Source organism: Ambystoma mexicanum, chromosome 1p (genome assembly GCF_040938575.1).
Source record: "Ambystoma mexicanum isolate Mex_15411 chromosome 1p, UKY_AmexF1_1, whole genome shotgun sequence".
NCBI classification, from domain to species: domain Eukaryota; kingdom Metazoa; phylum Chordata; class Amphibia; order Caudata; family Ambystomatidae; genus Ambystoma; species Ambystoma mexicanum.
Genome location: NC_090921.1, coordinates 1,271,528,442 through 1,271,553,926, shown reverse-complemented (window position 1 = coordinate 1,271,553,926; position 25,485 = coordinate 1,271,528,442). Strand labels below are relative to the sequence as shown.

The following is a 25,485-nucleotide window of genomic DNA, read 5'->3' as shown; positions in this document are numbered from 1 at the left end:
TCTAGACCGAATGGCCTACCTGCAAATACAGAAACATCTAGGAGATAACCTCCTAGGTCTCAGGCAATCCAGCTTCAGGCCAAGGCACGAACTGAGACAGCCCTCCTTGATCGAAGATCCAAATGGATGAGGCGAAGGACAAAGGAAAGCTAGCGATCCTGATGCTCCTAGACTTGTCTGCTGCTTTCGACCTCGTCCACCAAATTCTAACCAGGCACCACACTATGGCGGCAGCTTTCTCCGCCAATGTCTCAGACTGGATCAACTCCTTCCTCTCCAATAGGACCACTACGGTCTTCTCCCCATCAGCCTCAGCTGACCCAAGCCCCATTCTTTATGGAGTTTCCCAAGGCTCTTGCGTGTCACCCACGCTCTATAATATTTTCACAATGCTCCTCTTTGATCGCCTGGACAACTTGGGTGTCATCTACATCAACTATGCAGATGACACCCAAGTCGTCATCCCCCTTACAGTGTGCTAGGAACAAGATACTAAACTTCTGAATGACATTCATCTAGAAATCCAGGCCTGGATGGCAAACAACAGCCTAGGCCTTAATGACGATAAGACCAAGCTCCTGATTGTCGGCATGCAGGCACGACTAAACAAGCTTGAGTTTAGGTACACTACCTTCAACATTGACTGCAATCCAATCAAGGTTTCTATGGAAATAGAGACACTGAGGGTCTACCTTGATGCTACATTGTCCCTCAAGAAACAAGTTCGCTCGATAGCTTCCACTACCCCCTATACTAATAAACTAGTTTACAGCTGTAAAGCCTACCTTTCCACCATCAGTTGCCTAACTCTAGCCAGAGCACTAGCAATGTCAAAAACAGAATACTGCAACACGCTCTTTCTAGGCTCCTCCGAACTCAACCTAAATAGACTTCAGGTCCTGTGAAACAACTCATTAAGAGCAGCACTTAGTTTACCTAGATACAGCCACATATCGACTCTCAGGCGCAACGCCAACTGGCTAACAGTTCGCGACAGGACCACCCTCTGCACCCTAGTAATCATACACAAGTGCCTCGCGAACACAGTACCCAAATATCTCTCCGACAAAATCTGTCTACACCAGTCAGCCCGCACCACCCGAGCTACCCTATCTCACCATCTTACCGTACCCAGGTTCAGCCTAAAAACGGCTGGAGGAGCAAGCTTCCCAGTCCAAGCAGCCAAACATTGGAACTCCTTACCCATTGCCCTCAGACAAGAGCCCTCCCTCCTGAACTTCAAATCCAGAATCAATGACTGGCTAAACAACAAGCCTCTCCAATAACCACCCCTGCGTATGCCAAATTCCACTTTCCTCCCTCTTTTGATGGCACTTCTACCCAGACTTTTTAATAACGGGTGCATGCCTCCTGACCTTCTGTAACCACAGGTCCTGCTAACTTCATTTGTACTGCCTTTGATGCTCATGTATGTAAACCACAAGTCTTTTTCCAGTGCACAGTTACCTTAGGGATCGGTGTGCGATATAAATAATAAACAAAAAACAAAGAATGCACAATCTCCTTGTGCGGGTACAGGCAGTAAAGGCAATGAGAATGTGTGCCCTCCGTGAAAACATTCCGTAGGCAGCTGTTGGTGCAAATCTTGGAGTGGGGGACCACTCTTCTCTTCCAACATGGCCCATGCGGCACAGGCCTGAAGAGTCTTCTGGAAGCCTTCACGAAGAAACTCTGAAATTCGCCCATGAAGGGCGCTGAAGAATAAAAAAAAAAAAGGGTCCCCGTTAATCGGGAGGATGATCGATGGAGCACAAGGCTCAATTGACCGAAAAATAGAGTAAACTCTTCCAAAAAGCGAAAACGCCGAAAAAATCTTGAGCGCTAAGCATGAGGACTCCCAACATTTGAACGTGCAGTAAATATCTGAAGATGGTTGCCAGAGGAGGGGCTTAGATAGAGGGCAGTCATTGGCTGGGGGCAGTATAACCCAGAGCTCAGTGGTTGGTTGTTAGGAGAAAGACAGTTCAGAAATGAAACAAACTGATTTTTTCTTTTACAGAGGATTCCCAGCCTGATGACAGGGAATATTCATGAGCATGTGAATCCATGCCAGACCCCATGCTGGAGAATTTGTCTTTCTGGAATTCTTTACAATAATTGCTAGACTCATTAAATGGGTGAAAGATCATGTTCTATCACTGCCCACGATGTCACTTCCGGATGGGGTCCAATGGCATCACATCCTGTGATGTCATCAGAGGTCAAGGCTCAAGTGATATCACGTTGCTACCCCAGGCATTTTGGTGAAATGACGTCCCTGCCAAAAGGGTGGAGTGACAATAAGGAATTAGAAAGCTTGATTTGTTTTAAGCGAGGTGTGTAAAGGGGCAACAGAGGTATCTACAGGGGTGAAGGTTGGGAGGTGACTAGATCACTGGTGCGAGAATAGTGATGGGAGATGGAGAAGGACAGGAAAGAGAAATGTGAAGCAGAGTGGGTAGCAGATGGGTATGAGAAAAAAGGGTGAGAAACGTCCAGAGTGGAAATAAGGTATCAGAAATACATGAGGGAAATCTTCGATGACCTCCAGGAAAAAAGAAGTGAAGAGGGGGTGAGAATAGGGATGCACGAAGCACAAATCATTGTAGAGGGAATTTCAGCAAGAAGAAAGTAGAGTATCTGAAGAAGAAAAGAGCTACCCCTTATAACTAACAAGGCAAAAAAGCTTTGTGGGAATGAAACGTAAGTTGAGACACTGAGGAAGAGACATTGGACCAGATGGCTGAAGTAGTCGAACCCTGACAGAGAGGAAGGGAGGACCTGGTGAGACTCCTCCGCCCCAAGTTAGGGCAGCCTCGTATCACCCTCTGGCTCCAATCCATCCTAGAAGGCCTGCCTCTCACAATCTCAGTTATAGAATACAACCATGGGCTCCACGTTCAGCTCTAAGGGCCAAGGAGAAAAGACTGAGAAATGTGGAAAACAGGTTGTGGGAACCCTTAAATGCGAGACTGAGAATGCAAGAGAAGAGATACCAAGAACAATGGAAAATAGGGTGCAGGAAACCATTAAACCCAGAACTATGAGTTCACTGGTGTTGTGTGAATTTGCCGTGGGACATCCAATGTCCCGGGACTTACACAGCACTTGCAGAATGTTTGCATTTCACAAGGGACACTTTCTTTAGATACTTTTTCCTGTAGCACTATCCCACCAAGGAGAGGATCCACCCTGCCAAATTGAGTTTAATTCAGACATTGTTTACTTTGACCAGTCCTGTACACTTGTAGTAATAAAATCCTATGTTAGCCCAATTCCCTGGTCTATCCCGTTTGCTGATCCAAGGCATGGGCAAAGCCAAGCAAAATCTTGTGGGCCCGACTGTATAACTGTGTATCATCTGTGCACCAGTGCATGACAATGTCGGGGGCCCTTTAGGAGTGAGCCCAGTAGTTCCATATAGAGGTTAAAGATGACTGGAGAGAGAGACAATGAAACCATGTGGGACTCCATTAGTTATGGGGCAATGTTTATATCTAAGAGAGCCCATCTGAACAGTCCGTGTCTTCTAGAGACGTAGGATGTGAACTACTATCTCAGGACCGTGCCAGAGAAGTTCATCCTGTATGCAAGGAGGGCGAGTAGTATGTGATTGTCAACAGTGTCGAACACAGTCGGACGTCCAGGAGGACTAGCAGACACGAGTCCCCTTTGTTGATAACTTGAACGGCATGGCCGAACACCTGGATGGTGGCCGTTTCAGGGCTGTATTTGCAGTGGCATCTGGATGGTTATGTCCAGCGGTCACGGGTACATCTTAGACTCTGGCACTGGACCTCTTTCTTTGGCTTACATGCCCTGAAGATGTCTCTGGAGAAACACCGGTGCTATTTGTACACAAAAGGCACTGGATGTAGGCATGTGGAGCAGGCTCTGTGCAGGCTGGCAGCTGAGAAGGAACACATGCAGTGGATATATGCTTTGGAGCATGCGACCCCCTAGAGGTAAATGAGGTATTGTTCGAAATGTTTAATATAAAGGTTTTTTAAATATCAAAACCAATCAGTGTTCTTTACTTAGAAAAATTAAAGAGCCTCACACCAACAATCCTTGCTGTTTAAAAATAAACAAGCACCCAAAAGCAGACACCAGGAGCAGGAATAACAGGAGTTTGCGGTTGGACTGTGGACCGGGTTTATAGGAGAGAGTGGGTACCAGTATATGCGATAGAGGGTTCATATACTAGAGTTTCAAATATTTTTTGTGCAATGTGCAGCAGCCTTGAAGCTGTTGTCCAGCAAGGCCTCCTGCAGCAGCAGGTTGCAAATGAAGGCGAGCCAACAGAGAGAAGAGCAACTGTTGTTACTAGTCCACACCCATTTCAACAATGACATTCTATTAAATATTCAGGGAAAAGTCAATATTTGTTCATTAAAATACAGGTCCATTACATTTGTGAAATTCAAATGTAAATATATTTACAAACACGATTTTTACAGCAAAACGATCACCAACATGGGTATTTAAAACAATATGATCACATGTACCTTTCTAAGTGGGTCACTGTTTTTGAATCCCTTAATTGATTATTGTATGTCAGTTAAATGAACATTATTCAACACCGCTTTCTGTCCATTTATAATATTGCCGATAATCCATTACAACTACAAAGAGGAAGACAGATGTATCTTTTCCGTGTGTGTTTCAGGATAGGCAAGCGGGTTGATTATAGAGTTTGGGGAAGCACATGGGGTGAGGGACTGTTGCTGCGATAGGGAATTACCTGTACTCCGGGTAGCCAGAAGACGAGGATAAGGGTATGCTCTCATCTCGACGTATCGGGACGGTAATTGGGGTTGTTGTGTGGCTAAAACGTGTGGTTTGGTAGAGTGGGAGTGTTGGCTATCTGCAAGTAATATTTACTGGCTTTGGTTGGTCAAAAGGAGAAGCGCTTTGGGCACGTATCAGGAGATGGTGTTCCTAAGGCTGCCTGTTCAGATGGATGCACGCCTGTGCGTGCTAGCCATTCATGGTATTCTTGGGGTAGGAAGCCCATACATTTAAGTTTGCAGCATTGATGGTCTTTTTCGTGAGACCACAGTAGAACCACTGAGGTAAGAGGATCACATAGCAGGCAAAACGGACAGTTACTTGTATGTAAGATTGCTCCTTTTCATTGAGCATTTGCAGCAGAAGGCTTATATTAATGTGGATTGTCTTTTGTTTCCTTTCTTAAACGGGAACCATCGCTGTAAATTACCCCGTGCAATACAGACTCCATTTCACTCAATTTGAGTGTACCAGTTTTTAGGCTTGAAGCAAAGATATTTTTGTTATCGTTGTGAATGCGCTAACATTAAGGCGAAAGGAACACAGACGTGTGGCCAGGAAGTTGTTTGACAAAGATCCGATGAGTAGTTCTGCACGTGAAGCATTTGGGTAGTCAACAGGCGTTTGCTGTTTGGTTGACAAGGGCCATAGGTCAACTCATACAAACATTCTCGAAGCTGTTAAAACTTCCCTCACGTAATATGATGCAAGCCAGGACCGTCAAGGGTCCAACTGCCTTTCCTCAACAATGTCTACTGGCTGTAACTTATCAAGAAAGAAATGAACTAAAATGAAAAGAAAACCCATAACTCGGGCCCACAGCGATGCAAAGTAAAAGTGTGTGTTTTCATTTTGTGTACACAGTATACAAGGTGAGTTGTACATATTGAGAGAGAAAAACATTGTCAGACACTAATAAACAATAAAAATATATAATAACATCCATACAGGAACACAAATTCAAATATTGTAACAATACCTTTGAGGCCAGAACAAGTTACACATAGTACACATTGTAGAAAAAAATCTAGATAGGACACATAAGAAGTGGGAGGATGGGGGGTGGTGGAGGGGGTGTAAAGAAGAGGGCAAGGGAATTAGGAAGAGATAGTCTGGTTTCCATTCTGAAGTATATCTGTTTGCAGGGATATCAAAGTCCGCAATAGTATTCTGTAGACATCAACTCAACATTTTTATTTTTTGAATCTACCAAACTAGCATGAATTGGGGGAAAATAAAAACACAAAGCAATGTGTCCCCACTCAGAGCAAGATCAGGTTAGAATATACATGTATATTTCTGTTGTTGAAGATTTGGCTAACTCATTTGTCTCTTTATTATTATTATTTAAATACTTTTTACACCCACTTTTTGCTACTTTACAGTTATTTTTTCTTTATTGTCTCAACATTAGCTCGGCGTTTTCAACAGTGCAATCATCTCAATATACACAGTTTCCAAACCTCTCAGCGGTTACCTCAAAAAAATAAAGTTACTGCTGCTTCCAACACAACAAAGGTCTCCTGCACGCCCCCCCCCCCCCCAACAGCCGCTTACAACTAAACGGTTGCTCAGTTACCCCATACCCCACCAAAATACTGGTACTTGCTTTAAAAAGGGGAGGAAATTAATTTATCATCCATCTCGCATTAACAAGCCATTCAAGCAGTGACAGAAGTAGAGAGACGGGTTTCAAATGCTAGAATTTTGAAAGCTGTGCTTAGCTTTCAAATGTTAGAATGTTCTGCGTTTTCCACTGGGAAAGAGTTGTGGCAAGGCTGACCTAGGGCAAAGTTGTCAACTGCCTCTCAAAGATTTTGGTGCACATGGCTACATTGGAACCACCTATTCATTCAGACAACAGGAAATTGACACAAAACAAGAAGAACATGAGGGAGTATATCGGGGGAGACTGTTAGGAAGAGGGTACACACTATTACTCAAAGAAACGTAGATGAGGTGGATAACTCATTAATTTCTCATCTTGCACGTCGCTCACCAGTTAATTTACAATACAGTTTTTCCTATTCAAATAAAAAGAGGTACACGTTTAAAACAAATGATGACCCATTTTAAGTCCATAGCTTCAAGGTCCTTCGAGAGGTTGAAGTACAAATTATCCTCTGCAGCTCTGAAAACAATGACCACCTTTGGTGTTTGAAGAATTTGAAATACCCTACTGGGCTTTCTCTCCTGTAGCAAAAGGAAATGAGGGGCTAAATGATAACTCCATTATTGCCAAACACAAATTGCAGACCCAAGTCCTCCGAAGAAAGGAAAAGGATAGGATTCACAGGCAGCATATAAAGTCTTCAAGAACCTATCGCAATACACTTTTAGTTGCGTCATACAGTTCCCTCATAACACACTGGTTTGTGTCCCTCAGCAACAGTGATGCGTGAACCAGGCCCGAGGCCATTTGTTTGTTCTTTGCATTGCGTCATTTTGAATTGTATACCAATTGAAGTGATTCAGGTTTTCTTCCACTAGGAGATGTATGAAGCCAGGATATCGACTACGGCACACTGGATGGTTCTATATGTTAAGTACATTTTCAAGCAGATACACCACAGGAGGGTGGGTCATTGGAAAAAGAAGTGATGCATGTATAAAAGAAAGACTATCTGACAAAGGAATATCCGGAGACTATTCTCACAATGCAGAAAGAAACTAGGAGTGTGTGAGAGAGAGAGAGAGAGAGAGAGAGAGAGAGAGAGAGAGAGAGAGAGAGAGAGAGAGAGAGAGAGAGAGACAGGGAGACAGAGTGTGTGTGTGTGTGTGTATATATATATATATATATATATATATATACACACACACACATATACACACACCTCATGAATCGTCAATAAAAAAAACACAGCACCACGGTAGGACCAAAATACTACACGTTATGCATTATAGGGACTCTTACGCATAGTCCTTAGACTCCCTTCCTCCAGACTCACTCCAAGAGCCCGGCCCACATGCAGATACACAGACCTCAAACTATATACCAACCAGCTCTACACACTTGATTCTGTTTCCCTCCATCCATGCTGACCGTTAGAAACAGAGAAGGGGATTGTGCCCAAATATGTCAGCCTGGTTGCCCCTACATTTATGGGAAGATTTTAAAACTGAGGAATTGGGGAAAAAACAACCAATTTAACCTAGAATTTTATTTGGAAGGTTTTGGCCAATATCGATGCATTAGTGCTTTGAAAATGAAGAAGTAGTAGTAGCCCATGTGTGGCTTCTTTACAGGTGAAATTCGAGGATACATGACATTGGAGCAACAAAACCTGCCTCTGGCCTACACGTAAGGACGTCTGCACAATGAAGGATCACAGTCTTTAAACCGCATTCAAAAAAGGAACGAACAATCCAGCAATGGGCCTCAAGATAACTGGCTTATCCGGAAAGTGATCACTATAGTTAACATTACAATCTTGTTAGAGATCTTAAAATCCTTTGTATGAGCCAGTCAGAACTTGTGAGCCATGTGGCCACAGAGGCAGATGCAAAGAAAACTAAGGACGACATCTGAATCACGTAGAAATTAAAGAGAAACTTTGAAAGAAAGGCAGGCGCACCTGCAAGGACCTCATCCTTCCCAAAAATGTGTAGGTCTGCAAGCGGAACACATATGAAGCTCCCTTTTTCAGAAAGCCAAGGTAACAGTAACAGGTAATTTAGTCCAAGTTCAATGTCATCCATAGGTTTAGATGGCTTATGGGTCAAAAAACGAACTATGTTCAGATTTTATATGGGCTAAGCTTTCCAACATACAACTAGGAAGCCCCTCAAAAATCAAGCAACAGAATTTTGAATCATAATTCTGTAGAACACATTGTGAGATCCATTAGGATGTATAGATTACTTGTATACAACCCTAGATAGCCAGGGTAGCGCCTTGCCTTTCCTTGCAGAACTGTAGAAATCACAGTTTGCACCGTTTCACAGGTTCCGGAGTCACTGGTTGTGGGATTTTGATTTTTAAGCAAGTAGCAAATATTGTGTTCCGGGAAAATCATTGAGGCTTCCTATTCCTCGGTTTCCTCATCTGCAGAAATTGGGGGCTCTTAGCGATGGGTTCAACACTGGTGAGTTTCATAAACACTGAACATAAAAAATAGTTAAGGCTAGCACAAATGGACTTCTAAACCACCTGCCATGTGAAAAGTGCCCAGAATACCTATCCCGCCGTCAGATTTCTCCAATTGGGGTTTTAGGTGGGCCTGCTTCTGTAATACTGAACAGGGCCTTTAAAGGTCACCCCATAAAAACATTATGCGTCTGGCTGAAGGCCTTTATTGTATTGTTTAGAGGTTGTGTTAATCCAGGAGCAATGCGTTTTGCGTTATGCCTGCAAGACGAGGCTGTTTGGGTGCATGTGTCTCTAAACAGATACAAGCACAAAGACTATAATTGGGTAAAGTGTGTCTTCTGTGGCTTGTGAATCTATTTAGATTCACATACTTTGCATATACTAGGTAACAGTTGCAAATTTGCCCTTGTTTTTGTATCCATGCAGGAGTGTTTTTAGAAGCATATACACAGCGCTCCTTGCACATAAGGTCCTGCGAAATATTGGCTAGGAATGCCAACATGGCTCTCGTTCCTTTGGTGAAGTGCACTTCTGGGGTAGTTGGGAAGAAACCAAATTCAATGATATGTTACTCTGCGAAATATTTCTGAATCATTCGATAGGCACCCTTTCTGACAAGTGAGGCGAACCTAGCTTTAACACTAGGCTCTACACACCCACTCATTGAAATGAGAATATCAGAGGAGTAATCCAATTCAGACTAATATTACTTAGCTTTCTGTAGAAATGAAAACGCAGCAATGTTTAACACTAAAGCATTTTCCTTTTAAAATGTACCACACAAAGAAAACAATTCTATTTGCAAGACTACCCTTCATTTCTAATCCTCTGCCCATTGCCCACCAGAGTCTCCCTGCTCTCTCATTCTTTCCAAGATTAAACCATGTAAGACACCCCTTGTCTCTTCTGGGCTAGAGTTTATATTAGGGCCTGAGACTGGGAGACTATGCATGTCTGCCAGAAACACTGGTTTCAAATGATAGGAACAGTGGGGAAAATGCAGTGGACACGCCACCTTCACTTGCTTACATCGAAAGTTTACTGTCCGCAATCTATGCAGCTCCTTAAAGTGACACGCATTGCTGGCTATGCAAAAGCAAGGTGACGCTGCTTAGCAGACTACATGCTTCTGGACAAATAGCAAAGACCAAAAAGTGCCTAGGTTACAGAAAATGTTAATAGGGTGGGAGACTAAAGGTATTTGCAACATCGGTGTGCTCTGCTTAATACATTTACAAATATTTAAATGATCCGTTCCGCAAAAGCAGTTCCCTTAATATAAGGAATCTCTGCAATGGCTGTGTGCCAACCACCAGATGGAGTTTTCTAGCACTGCATGACAACAGCATCTGCCTTATAAGAGGATTTAGTGTTCAATGTTTTCTTGTCAAAGACCAAGAACAATATAAGAACACAATACATAGGACCTGCACCGTCAGTACTGAATGCCCATAAATCGTCATCACCAATTTTAGGAAGGCCCACCAAGTTTAATGCTTAAAGGGATCCAATGCCCAGCACATAGGGAGTTGGAATTTGCAGCTAGATCTGTCTTTGGAACCTGCAAAAAAAAAATTGGGAATGCAGAGTCACAATAGCAAGAACACGCTGCTGGGATCCAAAGAATTCCATACATTCCCAAAGTGTTGCTTAGCGACAGGACTCGAGCCACAAAAGGGCTGGTGAAATGCTGCTATGGTTGGAGCACAAGGGGCGTGCTCCAATGATCTTCCAAAAAATAACACTGTGTATATGTATTTGTGTAGGAACTAGAAACAAAAATTGGTTGAAAAGAAACACTTCGATTAGGGGTATTTTTTAGCTAACATTATATTGTCTATATCAGAAGGGGAGGGCAGTAAAACCAGCAATTCCTGAAAGTCAAAGCCAGACGGATATTTAGAAGAGATGGTGATGGCAGAAATCAGAAATGGGAACAGGACTATAGGGCTCTGCTACAAATCACTCGTATAACTTCAAAAGGTTTATTTGTAGAAAAGAAATGAAGGATTTGCAAAAGAAAAAGTCTAGTTCATTTTAAACAGCCAAGCAGCACTTCCCAGGTTATCCCTTTATGTGCCCTGAACTAATTGGATCAAAATATCCTTTTGGAAATTGACTCACGCTAAGCTTTTAAAATCGGTTTTAAAATCCCTAATCTCAATGTCTTTTGTGTCTAAACACAGGAAGCTGAAACTATTAAAATTAATGTCAGAAAGGAAATTTGCATTGGTTTTGAGCTACGCGTGTCCAAGTCCTGCCATTAACAAGTGTGTTGGACTCTATCAGCACCAAGATGCACTGCGTGCCATATGTCAGTGATTTGGATGGTTACAATGATACATTATTTTACGTACTAGTTAACATTATAAAACATTGATCTAGATAGAACTGCAACATTTCTCTTACCAAATATGTATATTGTGCTTTTGATTTCTAGCTATGTAACTACTATAATATGTCTCAAGGATGAATGCACAAGTCCTTATCGCTAAGTGTTAAAAAGGGCAGGAATGCTGAAAATAAAAGAATTTGGAACACGTGTGTTTGTAATAAGAACAAATATCAAACATAAAAATAATGTTACCGGATCTCAGAATCCTTTAGATGGAAGATCAGAGAATGGGGTCGGAGTCACGGAATGACAACACAGAGGCAATTGCGCATCAGTAAAGATTACAACAACAATCCTCCAGTAGTGAATATCCTCCCAGATACCTCTTGCCATGACGAAGGAATCTTTCCAAAAGATGGGGAAGAATTGCAAGCATATAAATCTAGAGGTGGTGCCTACGTTGGAGAATTACATTTGGCGAGTTTTCCTTTTAGTCTCAACAATCTCAGCAGTCTTAATTGTCAAGCCTCGAAAAGCTATGTTAAGTGTGGAACCAATATAGCCTCATTAATATTAATTAGATGAATTTGCATACAATGATTCTAAATGTATGCACATTTTCTTTGCATGAATATGAATGATTGATATCCTGAAAATCCATCAGAATTTCAGCCCCCGGAGTATGGACAATCATGTTTTAAAGAAAAGATTTCAAGCTCTCACACGACTGGCCCTCTGAAGAAAGCAAATGGTCAGGGTGGGACAAAAATCCAAAACGTGGTTTTAGTTTCAGCAGGAAAATAACCAACTTGTCCTGGAGCCTCCCAAGAATGTGAAGGTTGTCAAATTCCAGTCAGGGGAGAGTATTATTGACAAGAGAAACTATTGCTAAAACTCCTTTGACGTCCCATGCAGAGGGAAAGGGGTACAAATACCCTCCTCTTCCTCCCTTTAAAATTATATTTAATAATTTTGAGTTTTTGGTCAAAGTGTAATGCAGAAACAGATGCAGCGGGTGGCTGGTAACAGGGGATTTGAAGGTGCTTAAGAGGCACAAACCTAGATGTGGCCTTAATACTTTTTTTGTTCATTTTGTTTTTTTAAGAACAGTAAAACAGTCATGTAAAATCTCAGCCGAAGAAAAAGTAAATTCAGCTAGTGCCTCTGTGACAAAAGCACCATCTTACTACCATTTTCCCTTTTCTTGTTCTGAACAAAAATACTAGTCAGAGTTCAGTCAAACTGAATAGTTCATACATACGCAAACTTTCATTTATCCTCCTCTTCAGTTAGTTAAGAATCAAATACAATATGGTACATAGACCCCCCCCCACTTTACAATATATACAATAGAAAGTTGTTTTTAAAAAAATGAAAAAATAAAATAACTCTCTCCCGACTCTCACTTCCTACTTAACCTTTTTCCCCATCCTTATGCCCTGGAAATGGTAAAACGCTATTCAGAGGTTGGGATCGGTTTTGCTTCAAAAGGGAGTTGAAAAAAGAAACAACTAGCTAGAGGTTAGGATAAAATGAACAGGAGTTACACAAATGAAAGTTGCTAGTTGCATTTTAACCAACCCTTGATTTTATGTTTGTTACTTATGTTGTTAGGAAAGTTCTGGCTATTGGTAAAATATACTACTCTGCTGCTATGCGTAAAACTCCTTGTTGTTGCCCTGATTGACAGAATAGAGGCGAGTAGCAGGAAAGGAAGGTGCAGCATATCGCAATGTAAACGTAAGGAGGAATAGCAGGGTAATGAAGAATGACAGAGAATGAGTACGGCCCTATTTATACCAATTCCGGAGTTGGACATGCCAAAGACAAACGTTTCTAGTTGAAATGCATGAATCTCAAGCACATCTATGCACAGCTCCATTTGCATTCAGAAACCTTCTGTGCAGAGCTTCGTCAACATACTTCTTGAACCCCGTTGTTCACGGTTTCAACTCCATCCTAAAACCCTTTGTCCACTATCTCAGCCACATACACGCCCCCCCCCACCCCCGATCGCTCCCACACGCACACCAATGGAAAGCTACGCGGACCTGTCACATGCAAGCATGTACTAAGACATAGGAGATTGTGCATTCACTTAGTTACAGATTGCCCAAACTCCTATGGGCTGATTCACATGCACACTCATTGTGGATTAACAATACTTTGGCAAACAGGTATTTCTTTCCTGGTATTCAGAAATAAAATAAAAAAAGTGAAAGCCCACATCTTAGTGCACAAAACGGTTCAGAATGTTTGTGTATGTGTAATGCTCACCTCTTGTCTGAAAGAAAACAAACATTTGTCAATACAACCATGTAGAGTTGATGCAATTAAGAGTAGCCCTAGGCAATTAACAGCCAAGATCTCAACAAAGGCTCTAGTTTGTTTGCACCGGCAAGATACAAAGTTATAAAACTGAAAAACATGTTGGTGGGAGCTGTGTCCTAGCACGGCAGAGGTTACATGGCACTCAAAGAGTTTGAGGATAGATAGTGAAGTCTACGTAACACAAAAACTGGCACCCTTCTGCTTATCAACACCCAAAGGAGTTTGAAACCAACACCACCTACAGTGTTGGACAAGGTGTCTTGGCCCATTAAGATTGTGCTTTAAACAGGCACTCAGCAGATTCCACACTGTGGCTTGACTACCAAGTCCATAAAGAGACAGGGCAATTCACACCCACCCCACTCCATTCGCAAAAGCACCATATTTAATGATTTCGCACCCAAAACCCCAAACCCGCACACCCCTTGAACTTTTGAAGAGCAAGTCTTGAAGGGTGTTTTACTAAAACAACTTTTATGAGCAGTGGCTTGGCAACACTGCAGACAGATACAGATGATATGATTATCCAACTCAATGCTACTCAGTATACCTACTTCAGAGGGATTTAGAAGCTTTGTGATCAGCCTGGATTGACACCACTGACATGTAGTTTGAACGCGCACACACACACCTCAGCAGGGAGCACTTTCATGCTGAGTTACCAAAACTCTTGGTGACCTGGACGACTAATGTGTGATAAACCACCCTTAATGAACCATAAAAATATTGTGGAGTAGAGAAATGATTAACAATATCGTCAGTATCAGGTCACAAAGATCCAAACAGTTATCAAGCAGCAGATACAGAACCTTTTCCGTTGAAATCCACTGAACTTTGTTCCTTGTAGATATCTCGAGCATTTTGAGATACACCAGGTTTAAAGCAGTCCACCTTTGACCCCAGAGCAGGCAACAATGCAGGAATCGGAGGAATTCTGAAGGACTACCTAACCAAGGAGATCTGGCCATCAGATGCACTCAAACCCATGCTTCTCGATAGAGCTAAAACCCAGAGAAAAGCAGAGATTAAGTACACAGGTGTGGATCTTTATCCCCCTTTCTTTCATACAATACAGCACTGTGGTTTTCCTGAATACGTCAGAGACACTTTCCTCTTGAAGACGTTGCAGGAAAGAAAATAGTAGAATAAAGTGAATTGCTCGCTGAAGGATCTGAATACTCAGTCTACAATGTACTTTACCGTAGGTGGAAGACATTGGTCTTTAGATTCAGCTCATGTAAAAAAAAATAGTGGTCTTGGTAGGCTTCCATACCCCAGTTAAGGAGAAGAGTAGTAGATATTGTGAATCTAACCTTGAGGAACCAACGTGCGCAAAGGTTGGATTCTGCAATGAACACCTCGGATTCTTGACATGCAGAAGTGAAATACCATCAGCAAAGAATTTGGACATGTGACTGCCAAAGCACAGTTTTGTCAAAATTCGTCTTGCAAAAACAGTTTGCCAACTGTAATGATCTTATATAGCGACAAAATTCTGGCCCCTAATTTTGGACATGTCTAGAATTGCCATATGATTTAGCCAACACTGGCAGGAAAGCCAAAGATTTTCAGAAACGCCAAGTGAGAAGCAAAGGTAAAATGTTTTTCTAATGGATTGATTCTGAGAAACGTCTGCAAAAGGTTAAGGTTACACACAGCTCCAAACCCTTTGTAGCTGACCTGGTGGTACGAAGCAGTTAATTACGGTAATGGTAGCAGACTTCAGTCTAAAAGCAAGGACCATGAACATGAAATGGGAACGTCCTACCATAGAATCTAAAAACAGTTATGTGCTCCTTGCTTAAAAATGTAGTCCAGCAGGTCTATGGACTACAGAATGTCTCCATTAATCAGAGTGAGACCATCTTAAAGTAGAGTTTTTTTTAAATATCTTCATGTAGTGCCTATGAACTACACATATGATGGAGTGCTCCGACCTGCCAAGCAGCTTTGTGCCATCCTCGCTGTCAATGTGCTGATCTAGGCAGAGGTTGAAATGTCAATTAGTCCAAAAGGTATATATATGCAGTGCAACGCATCACTGGTCTCAGACATGTAGGTTTTTCTTTTCTTTCCTTTCCTTCAGTAATAGTCAAGTCACAGATTAGAAACCAGCTGAATCACTGCCACAAAACCTCTTGGATGTATTTAATTCTTCACCAAGAATGCAGTGATGCACGTTGGGGCCATCCAAAACTTTGAACTCTGCTGATCCCACGTCAGAGCAACAAGAATTATGAGAAACATAAGGAAAAAAAGGGGTTATCAGTGGAAAGAAAGGTGAGATCGGAAGAAACTGCCTCGAAGGAAGAAAGGCTAGGTTGTCAGAATGGTTCTCCTGTAGGACCTGCTGAACTATCTCTGGACCCTCCAGGCAATTCCTACTGCATTTTTAGGTAGATCAGTCTTTCTTTGAATAAGGCTGAAATATGGCAATTGTCATGTGCTAAACTGCCCCATACCCCTGCAAGTATTCTCTAGAGATTGTTCTCTCCTATACAGTTAGAGGAAACCATTCTCTGCTGCATTGGCCCAACCTGAACGTGTACTCCTTGTGCATTTGCCCCACTTATTTCAACCTTTCCCTCTAAGGCTTTGTGTGTGCGCCACCAGTCTTGCCTGTCACAGCATGTGGCCACTTTTCCCGCTCCGGAAGAATGCTTTAGCGGGTTACCCTGCCTTGCACTGCCCCAAACATTCAGTCAATCCCTCTAGGAATATCCTCCACATGCACTACCTAGGTTAAGCTCATTTTCTTTCCAGTAGATTTTACTATATATTTTTGTCTGATCCTTCGCACTATATAAAAGTGGATATGACTTGTGGTGTACAGAATATCGCTCTAGTCTAGGATGCCCCCTTGATCTTTTTCTCTAGGAGATGGTACATTTTGTTGTTTTGGGGTCCATTTACCTTGGGGATTTTTCTATTCTCAGCCTAGTTGTGGGCTCTGGAGATTTGTCACTGTGCTCATTAACACCATTTCTAAAAAAAATGCCTCCATTTGGATTTCTTTTTATTGGGATGTCTTGATCTACCACTGAATCAATCCCCAACATGAAATACTCAAAGCCTCAACCCCCTTTCTATGTTTCAGACAAGGCACTGGAATGGCATGTACCTCAGTCTGTGCACCTTTCACTTATTCCAGTTACAGAGTCCCTCACTTTTATACTGACAAACACTCTTTATCTCCATGGAACAGCTGCTTGGGTTTTTCTGAGCCCTGTTTCTGGATTACTTCGTTTCCAGTCTTGGTGTCTTTGGACTAAATGGTCTTCAGCATTTTGAAAAGGAAGCGAGTCATTGAGCCAGGATAAACCCAGCACACTTTGCTTGTAGCACTTTGGAAGAGGACAGCTTGTTAACTGGGGCTACTCATGCAACTGCAGGGATGGAAATGAAGCTCAGCGCAATAGCAATGTAAGTAAGGGGCACATTTCGATGACATGGAGGAGCACTGCATGGCATTTGTCAGCATGCATACAAAACACCATATCTAGGTGAGATGTGCCTCAAATCTTTGCAGTTTCCAATTTCTCTGGTCTGCGCTTGTGCTACCACCCTACATCTTTTACGTGATGCAGCTTTCTGTGGCGTTGGCTCCTATGGTTACTCATATGCAGTCATTGCTCAACCACATCATTAATTCAGAATGACGCGGCAGACATTAATCACCCTTCCAAACTCCCTTGCCCCCAAATGTCTTACTCTATATATGCTCTCTCGCACGCACATACATACATACATACATACATACATACACACGCATTCATGAATAAATAGTGAGGCTGAGGATAAACGGGGTGCCGCTCCTGCTGTGCTGTGCCAGATGGGATGCCTCATTTCACATCCAATTGTAGTTCAATGAAATGGTTAGGCAAAGCCCATGAAACAAGGCAGGGCAAGGGGTAGAAAGACAAAAAACGTACAACAGACATTCCACTCATTCAAGGCTCTCGTTAAAGGGATTCAGAATGATGGTGGTGGTGGTGGTGGTGGGGGGGGGGGGAGGGGGTTGAGCGAGGGGGAGATAGAGGGGGCCAGCATGGCAAGGATGGAGAGAACAATCAACCTCCTGTGAAGCGCCACAGTCAAAAGAAAGAGTGGGTTCAAAGTAAATGCCCGCAAAAATATCCAGCGATGTCAGCACGAAGTGTCCTGCTTTGCGCTTTCCCCCACAGCCGATGCACGGACAGCCACTGTCCACCCTTGGCACCCACGGGAAGTCAAGGAGTAGGGCGTTTTGTTTCTTCCTCCTCTCTCAGCAGCATCGTCTCTGGTGTATCTTATCTTTTGTTTCAGTCGGTTTGCTTGCGTTTGGGTCCTGCGCACCACATGTCACACACACCTGTTCTGAGCCTGCGTCAGGAGGTCAGTGAAGGATTCAAAGAGTTTTTCCAGCCATGGCTGATTTCTCATGCACTGCTGTACAACTTCCTCCTGCCCCAGGTCATCATCCTGCTCTTCAATCGCATTTGTCTGTGAAAAGAAACAATTGAAAATGCAATGAACGCGTTGGTTGTGAACCATCCTTTCCCAAACCCCCAACCCCTTTTACATGGCAATAATTCAATACTGCCGCGCAGCGGTCCTATTGCAGCAGTGCCACCCACACACAGCTCTGCTAATGCACTTGAATCCTGATATTGGCTCCCCTTGTAGTACATTATTGGCAGGCACACCCAACTGCCGATGCACCTTAATATCACCTGCAGCTCGAAGCTATTATCAGTCCTGGGACCCACTGACAAAAACAGGTTGATATTCAAGTGGAAACTTTGCAATTTGAAAACACTGAGCCGATTAATCTCACTACTTTTTACTGAACACCGAGATGGTGAAAACATTTATTTTCAACGAAACACTGACCATTTAACCCTCACAGATTTGATAACGTAGCATGGCTTCTCTTTTTAAGGCTTCTCTTTTTAAGAAAGGCACATATTTAGTTTAGAAACGTTTTTGTCCATTTTTTACCTTTATTTTACCATTGTATTTTTTCTCTTCTCTAAAATTAGAACCATATCTAGTATTCGTTTGCATATTTTTCAATTTGTTTAGAGATACTATCAAGTTTAAACAACCTGCATATGGCCAGTAACACCACTTTGAAATTAGGCGATTCATCAGGAAAGCATGCTCAAATGAGTGAGCTCCATCGTCACTGGCTGGCTCCAGTAAGGCTCGCTCTGTAGACTGGTGAGGATATCGCCTTCACCATCTGGTCAGGTTTAGCAACGGAGCCGTTAGCATGGGGGTCACCACTTATGCCTGCCCTTTTTCCATTTGCTCTTAACTGCAGTTTACAAATAAATACAGACAGAAAAGCAACTTATTTCAGCCAGAACATAACAGCAAAACAATGGAAGAGAGGGAGCACTAATCTTAGTGTGGTTGTAAAAAGGAAGGGCACTTTCACAAATGAGAATAAATTGTTAAGCACAAAATGTTCTCTTCAGGCAGATGTGGTTCAATAAATCCTTGTTTTATTGCTATTTATTCATTAGAAGGCCATAATTCTAGACATTTTGAAATTAGCAGCATTTAGATGTTTATTAGTCCGATCTTTATTTTTTAGTAAGCACAAAAGAAACTGGACATTACATTTCAAATACCTGAATCCTGACTGAAAGAGTCCCAAACATTGCCAATAATGGGACATCTACACAAAGCCCAGCTAATACACTCCAATTATGATCTTCAGAACCCGGTGTTTTTCCAATATGGAGAAACATGCACAAAACCATCAAGGCACTGAATCCTGATTTGCAACACAGCTTTTTATTTCCATACACAGAGCTCTGCCAATGCACCTCTGATAACCTGCACCCGTTTATGTTACAACAGATCAGAATTATGCCACCAATAGAGATTACCCCAGGCTCTGCATGAATGCTAACAAGGAAATACCTTGAACACAAAAATGAATTGCCCAAACTGCACCACTCGCCCATATGTGAGCACTCCAGCTGTTAAAATAGTATAAGGAGGAAACTATGAAGTAGGAGAACGACGCGAGCAGAAAAGAGGGTTGGCAACTGCAAGGAGTACTCACCTCTTGTTTGCATCGAAGAAAGGTATGATATTTGTAGTGATGCAAGGAATGATACAGAGAGTAAAAAGGTGTCTTCTCAACTTCCACTTTAAATTCCTGATGAAAGGAAAAAACAAAATTAAAACGGGATATGTTCAAATATGTCATCAAAATTATTTTTCAGTTTCACCACATTAACATTTTGAGTGTGCTGTACTGGGCCATTGCTGTACAAAATGTTACTCGACTGCGCAAACCTAATCTCTCTTGTAGCCTTGTCATCTACTGAAGAAGCATGCCTTAATTTCATAGTTTCCAGTGAAATTAAGCAAGCGCATTCCAGCTTCAATACCGAAGAAATCGATTAATATGTTCAATACATTTCGGTAGTCTATCACTTAGTCAGGGCACTTATATAAGCAGTTTTAGCAAGGGTGGAGTTAATCGTGGCGGGACTCCCTCTCTCCTGAGCACCTCCTCTTTTCTTGTTTCCGAATCTGACCAGCAGCCAGGATCCTGGTTTGTCGAGGAATCAACTCTGGGGTTCCCATTTATTTGGGAGAATTGTGGGCAGGGTTGGATTGGCCCCTCGGCCTTTCGGCCCGTGGCCGGACCGAAATCGTCCCTGGGGAGTCGGGGCCGGTTTCTGGCCACTCCTGGGCCGGTTTGGAAAAAAGAAATTGAAAAGAAAAAAAAACGTTTATTTTTCATTTTTTTTTCTCAAAAAGTCTCATCCTTCTTAGGTCAATAAATGACTACCAACACATGTTCGGTGATATTGTATGCATATTTGTTCTAAAAAAATAGCTTAAGCGTAAGTGCTATACAATAACATATCATTTGGCCTTGGACGTCTGCTTCCATTCACAGTAATTTGACAATATGGATCTATACACACTGATATTAATGATACATAAGGTGATCCATTCTTGTATGAAATGTATATCACAGTGAAATCATAACAATATTTATTCATAGTGTACTTAGGAACAATGCCATTTGATGCCACTTCCTGTTTTGTCAAGGGGTGAAAGGTTGTGTTTCATCGCTTCCCGGGATGTCACTTTGCGGTGGGGTCAAATGACATCACTTCCAGTGATGTCATCAGAGGTCAAGGATCGTGAGGCGAGGGGTGGGCCACTCTATTGTGTGTGACCGGGCCTAATTCTTGTCCCAGTCCGACCCCGATTGTGGGGATGACAAACTCTGGATCAGTTGGGCGCTGGTAGGGTATGGTGGTCCAATGGTCGCTGTTGAGCGATTTGATCAATTATATGGTCCAGTCAGGTCATAGTCATTAATTTGTTTATTTTTGGTTAGTTAGCACCAAAGAAAACATAATTGTAGAAATGAATGACAAGTTTTTTGACATGGTAACTCGCTACAAAGCCGACGCGCGTTTCAACCTAAGTCTTTTTCAAGGCTGTGATTTAGTGATGTGATGTGCACCGTGAAGTGACATAGTGATACCCATTGTTATTTATGACATATATTCCATTCAATATGCATGTATTTAATAAATAGTTTCAGTAATGAGGAGCACCCGGCCATCATATGGAAACAAATGTGCAACACTTAGCAGACGCTTTCATGAGAGAGGATACCCAGACCAATCAATACAAGCAGCCATAGCTATGGCCGACAGTAGAGAACGCAGCTCGCTTTTGACTCCCAAGGTACCCACCAGTAAACAGGTAACAAATGACAGCCCAATGAGATACATTACCCAATTCTGCAGTGATAGCCATTAAGTATACAGAAGATTCTGACGAGACATAGGCATATCTTATCAATAGATGAAGATATCAAGGCATGGATCCCAGACAAGCCAATCCTAACCTATACCAAGCCCAGAACACTCAAAAACATCCTCAGTCCATCCTTCATGGCGTCTATTCCAAAAACTGATGACAACTGGCTCACCAGCAATAAACCAGTGGGCTTCTACAAGTGTGGAAACTGCTCCATGTGCAAATTTGCTACATCGACCAAGACTGACTTTTAGAACCAGTGAGACGCATACAATCAGAGAATACATCAACTGTAGATCCAAATTTGTGGTTTATGCTATTAACTGTGTATGTAATCGCAAATATATTGGGAGTACTAAAAGAGAACTCAGAACAAGGATCAGGGAACATCTCAATTCCCTACATTCCCAGGACACCAGATATCCACTGGCATTACACTGGCAGGAAGAACACCAGTGGGACAACAAGGAAGACACCACCTTCGTGGGACTGGAGAAAATATCAACCGACAGAAGGGGCGGAGATAGAGAACTCCAACTACGCCAGAAAGGAGCAAAGCTGAAATGCAAATATTGCACCGTTACTTTTGGATTAAATACTGACCATGATTTCCATGTTTTCCTGTAATCAGTCGTACATAAACGTGTGAGATTGTCTGCCTACACATGCATTATGAACGCAATTGATGTAACTTCCTTCCATGTACCTATCCTGATCAGGCTCGTTCTGGGCAATTCCCCTATATTTTCCAATCTCACCCCTGTGACGTAAACCATGACAGTTTCTCAACCCGCAGGGCGGCCTCCTTAGACCAATCACACAACTCGATGAACCAACCAATCCGCGCCATGCTCTTATAAATTCCCGTAAGTAGGGCTGATCCACAGCACACGGATTTCCGAGAACGCTCGCACGCAACGAACTCGCAGGACCCGGCCAACGGTAAGCCTCCCACATCAGACGCCCCACCCATAGACGTCCCTCTCCGGCCTCGTGCCCAATTGCCACAACCTAACACCCTTACCTCTCCCGCTTGATATCTATCTAACATCGGCCACTCGTCCATGGGTCCCATCCCTGCGGAGAACCCTAACTATCTACTTTTCAGTTCGGCTATCCAGCCCCCCCTGGCGCCCTTATCTGGGAGGACCAGCTTACAGCTTTTTGAGGTCCACCCCTTAGCTCAATTGGGTAAGACTCTGCTTCTTCTACATTCCTTCAACAAGGCTATCATACCAATTTCTTTTGGCCCTTGACTCAACTAATTGACTCTCCTTTTCCTTTGTCTCCCTTGGTACATTGTCTCTTACTCTGTCTCAATGTTACTTGAACTGTAACTATACACCTCGTCATGCCTAAATGTAACTATCAATTGTTATATGTTCTGCCCTGTTATTCGCCCCGTCACCACCACTCACGATCACGGGTTTTGCTAATTACCAATTTGTTGCCACAATGTGCTTCCATTCCTCATTACTGAAACTATTTATTAAATACATGCATATTGAATGGAATATATATGTCATAAATAACAATGGGTATCACTACGTCACTTCACGGTGCACATCACAACATCACTAAATCACAGCCTTGAAAAAGACTTGGGTTGAAACGCGCGTCGGCTGTGTAGCGAGTTACCATGTCAAAAAACTTGTCATTCATTTCTACAATGATGTTTTCTTTGGTGCTAACTAACCAAAAATAAACAAATTAATGACTATGACCTGACTGGACCATATAATTGATCAAATCGCTCAACAGCAACCATTGGACCACCATACCCTACCAGCGCCCAACTGATCCAGAGTTTGTCATCCCCACAATTCTCACTTATAGAAGCATCACCTTTACACATTGAGTTTGGGAGGGAACGTTTCAGAGTTAGATAAACACACTTTAGCAACTGTTACAATAGTCTTTTCTTCCACAGGGATGTAGGTAGTCTGTTTCCCAGTAGAAGGAAGTGTTACATCATTTAAAACCTATGGGGGAACCAGCACTGGAAAGCCAATAGGGTTGAGAAGAGGAGCCTTTAGGGAGCAAGGATAACCAAAATCAAGTGCATAGTTTCAGTTCTGATGCAGTTCCTCAGAGAAAACGGTAACCACACAGACAGCAGTTCTTGAAGAATTCCAGGAGCTCAAGAGGAGCCTACCTGGTGGTGCATAAGCTGCAAGGCCTGCACAAGTAAGTTGAGGTCAACTCTAGATGGGTGAAAAAAGCACTTCCCCAAGCTAGGAAGCACCGAAAATGGCATAAGGTAGTTGCACCCCAAGCCCCACAGTACCGTAAAGATGAAGATTTTCCAGCTGGTTTCCTTCCTGATGCAGTGATGCAGACCCCAATTCCGGCCCCTTGGTCATGGTGATGAAAGGGGGACCTTTGGCGGGCTTCTGTGGCAGCACTCTGGAGAGGAACCCAGCAGCAATAGATTCCACTCACTTCAGCAGCTCTTTGTGATTTTAGCCCCTTTTTCTGAGCACCAAGGAGAATATCCCTGGTTAGATTTTCCTCAGTCACTCGTCCTGAACCATGAGGAGGAATTCCTGCTTCTGTGGGAACCCATGGATGCCTGCGAAGTTTTAGCCAGATTCGTTTTTCAGAAGACGATGCACTTGAGGATGGTCCAGGTACGGCAGGTATTGGGATATTGCAGCCCAGAAAAGTCCACAGCAAGTCGAGGGCTGAGCCAAAATGAAGCAGGTCTCGAGGCTAGTTGGTCCCACCAGCCTAACGGTGGAAGTCGTCCTTGGCAGATCTTCTCTGTGGATATGAAAACGGGGTCAGCACAGCTGCAAGGCAACACCAGGGCTTTCTCTGTTCCTGGAAGGTGCTGCTGGCATCCCTGCTCATCGTCTTCATCGGATGTCTTGTTCCAGTGGTCGACTGTCTGTAGTCCCTAAATCCTCGCCTTTTATGCAGAATTTCATGAATTCACAGCCATACAGCTGTCAATCACCTGGGGGTGGAGGCCCAGTTAGAACTGGTTTCAGCCAGGCATTCTTACAAAGGCGAGTTAAACTTCGGGCTCCTCCCTTACTTTCTGCCTTCCCAGACACACTGGAGCCTGGGCGGGCTTTAGGTTTAAAGCCCACCAAAAGGTAAAACACACAAATAACTCAAACCTAGCCTAAATGATAAAGTAAAAGCCCAGAAAGAATTGACAAACAAAAAATTCGAAAAAAGATGACTGGGGCCATTTTGGAAAAATGGTCATCCTTGGGTGCTGTACTGCAGATGAGAAATCAGCCTGCTAGTACCCTGCACAAAAGGTAGTCAAAAGTAACCACTGCCACCAGCCATTTAAGTCAGTCAGTCTAACAAAGTTACATGAGAAGTGGGATAAGTAACCCCCCAGCATCCCATTCTTGGGACGTGTAGTTCTCACAAGAAAAGTTATTTAAAACGTAAGAGAAGTCCAAAGGACCTCTAAGTGGCACTGCACAGATGGTGCTCTGTGTCACTAAGCAAAAAGCAGATGCCTATGAGTTTACCAGACTCCATAAAAAAGTAGAATCAAACAAACCCTAGTCCGAGAAAATACATGAGTGAGTGGTAAAAAGTCCCACTCACTCAGGAGTTGAAAAATTAAAAAGTCCTGGGTCCAGCAAAATAGCTGGGGGTCTCTAAGGTTAAAGGGAATTAGCACAGAAATGAAAAATCTCCCTAACAATTATCATCAAATGTATTACAATGGCGGGTTCTGGTTGAATGTAAACAAGGAACTCTGAACCTGTTGGAAAATAAGGAGAGCACGAGAAAAAATGCCTATAACTTTCTAAGAGAGAAAGGGTCATGAGTTCAGTCTCCCCCAGTCCGGTCCTTTAACAACTCACGTAGATCATACGGATATTTGTTTTACAATGCAAGGCGACTGGCCCAGCTGCAAAAGAGCTGGGCGAACAAAAGGCAGCACAGACTTTTGTTGGAGTGCTTATTCCCGCCAATCCTACATAGATCAAACATATAAACTCTCTTTAATGAGATGCCAAATTTATGCTTCACTGACTCAAAGGAGTTAATCGATGACCAACACACAGTAACACAGGCCATTGGGTCCAAGATGTTGCATGACATTTTACAGAAGACACCGTTCATACGCCAACTTGTATACAGTATAATGCCCATTGGGCTGCACTTCCAAGTCATG

General features: G+C 42.8%; 1 protein-coding gene across 1 annotated transcript in view; it reads right to left on the bottom strand.

Moving 5' to 3' along the window:
* Window positions 1–5,618: 5,618 nt before the first annotated feature.
* The window catches only part of PRR12 (proline rich 12), an 886,666-nt gene continuing 866,799 nt past the window's right edge, over window positions 5,619–25,485 (bottom strand). The window contains exons 13-14 of the mRNA XM_069605180.1: window positions 19,606–19,701; window positions 5,619–18,029 (exon numbers count right to left, since the gene is read on the bottom strand). Of these exons, the coding sequence (XP_069461281.1) occupies window positions 17,889–18,029; window positions 19,606–19,701 (237 nt within the window). The 3' untranslated portion in view covers window positions 5,619–17,888. The remainder of the gene's footprint in view (window positions 18,030–19,605; window positions 19,702–25,485) is intronic.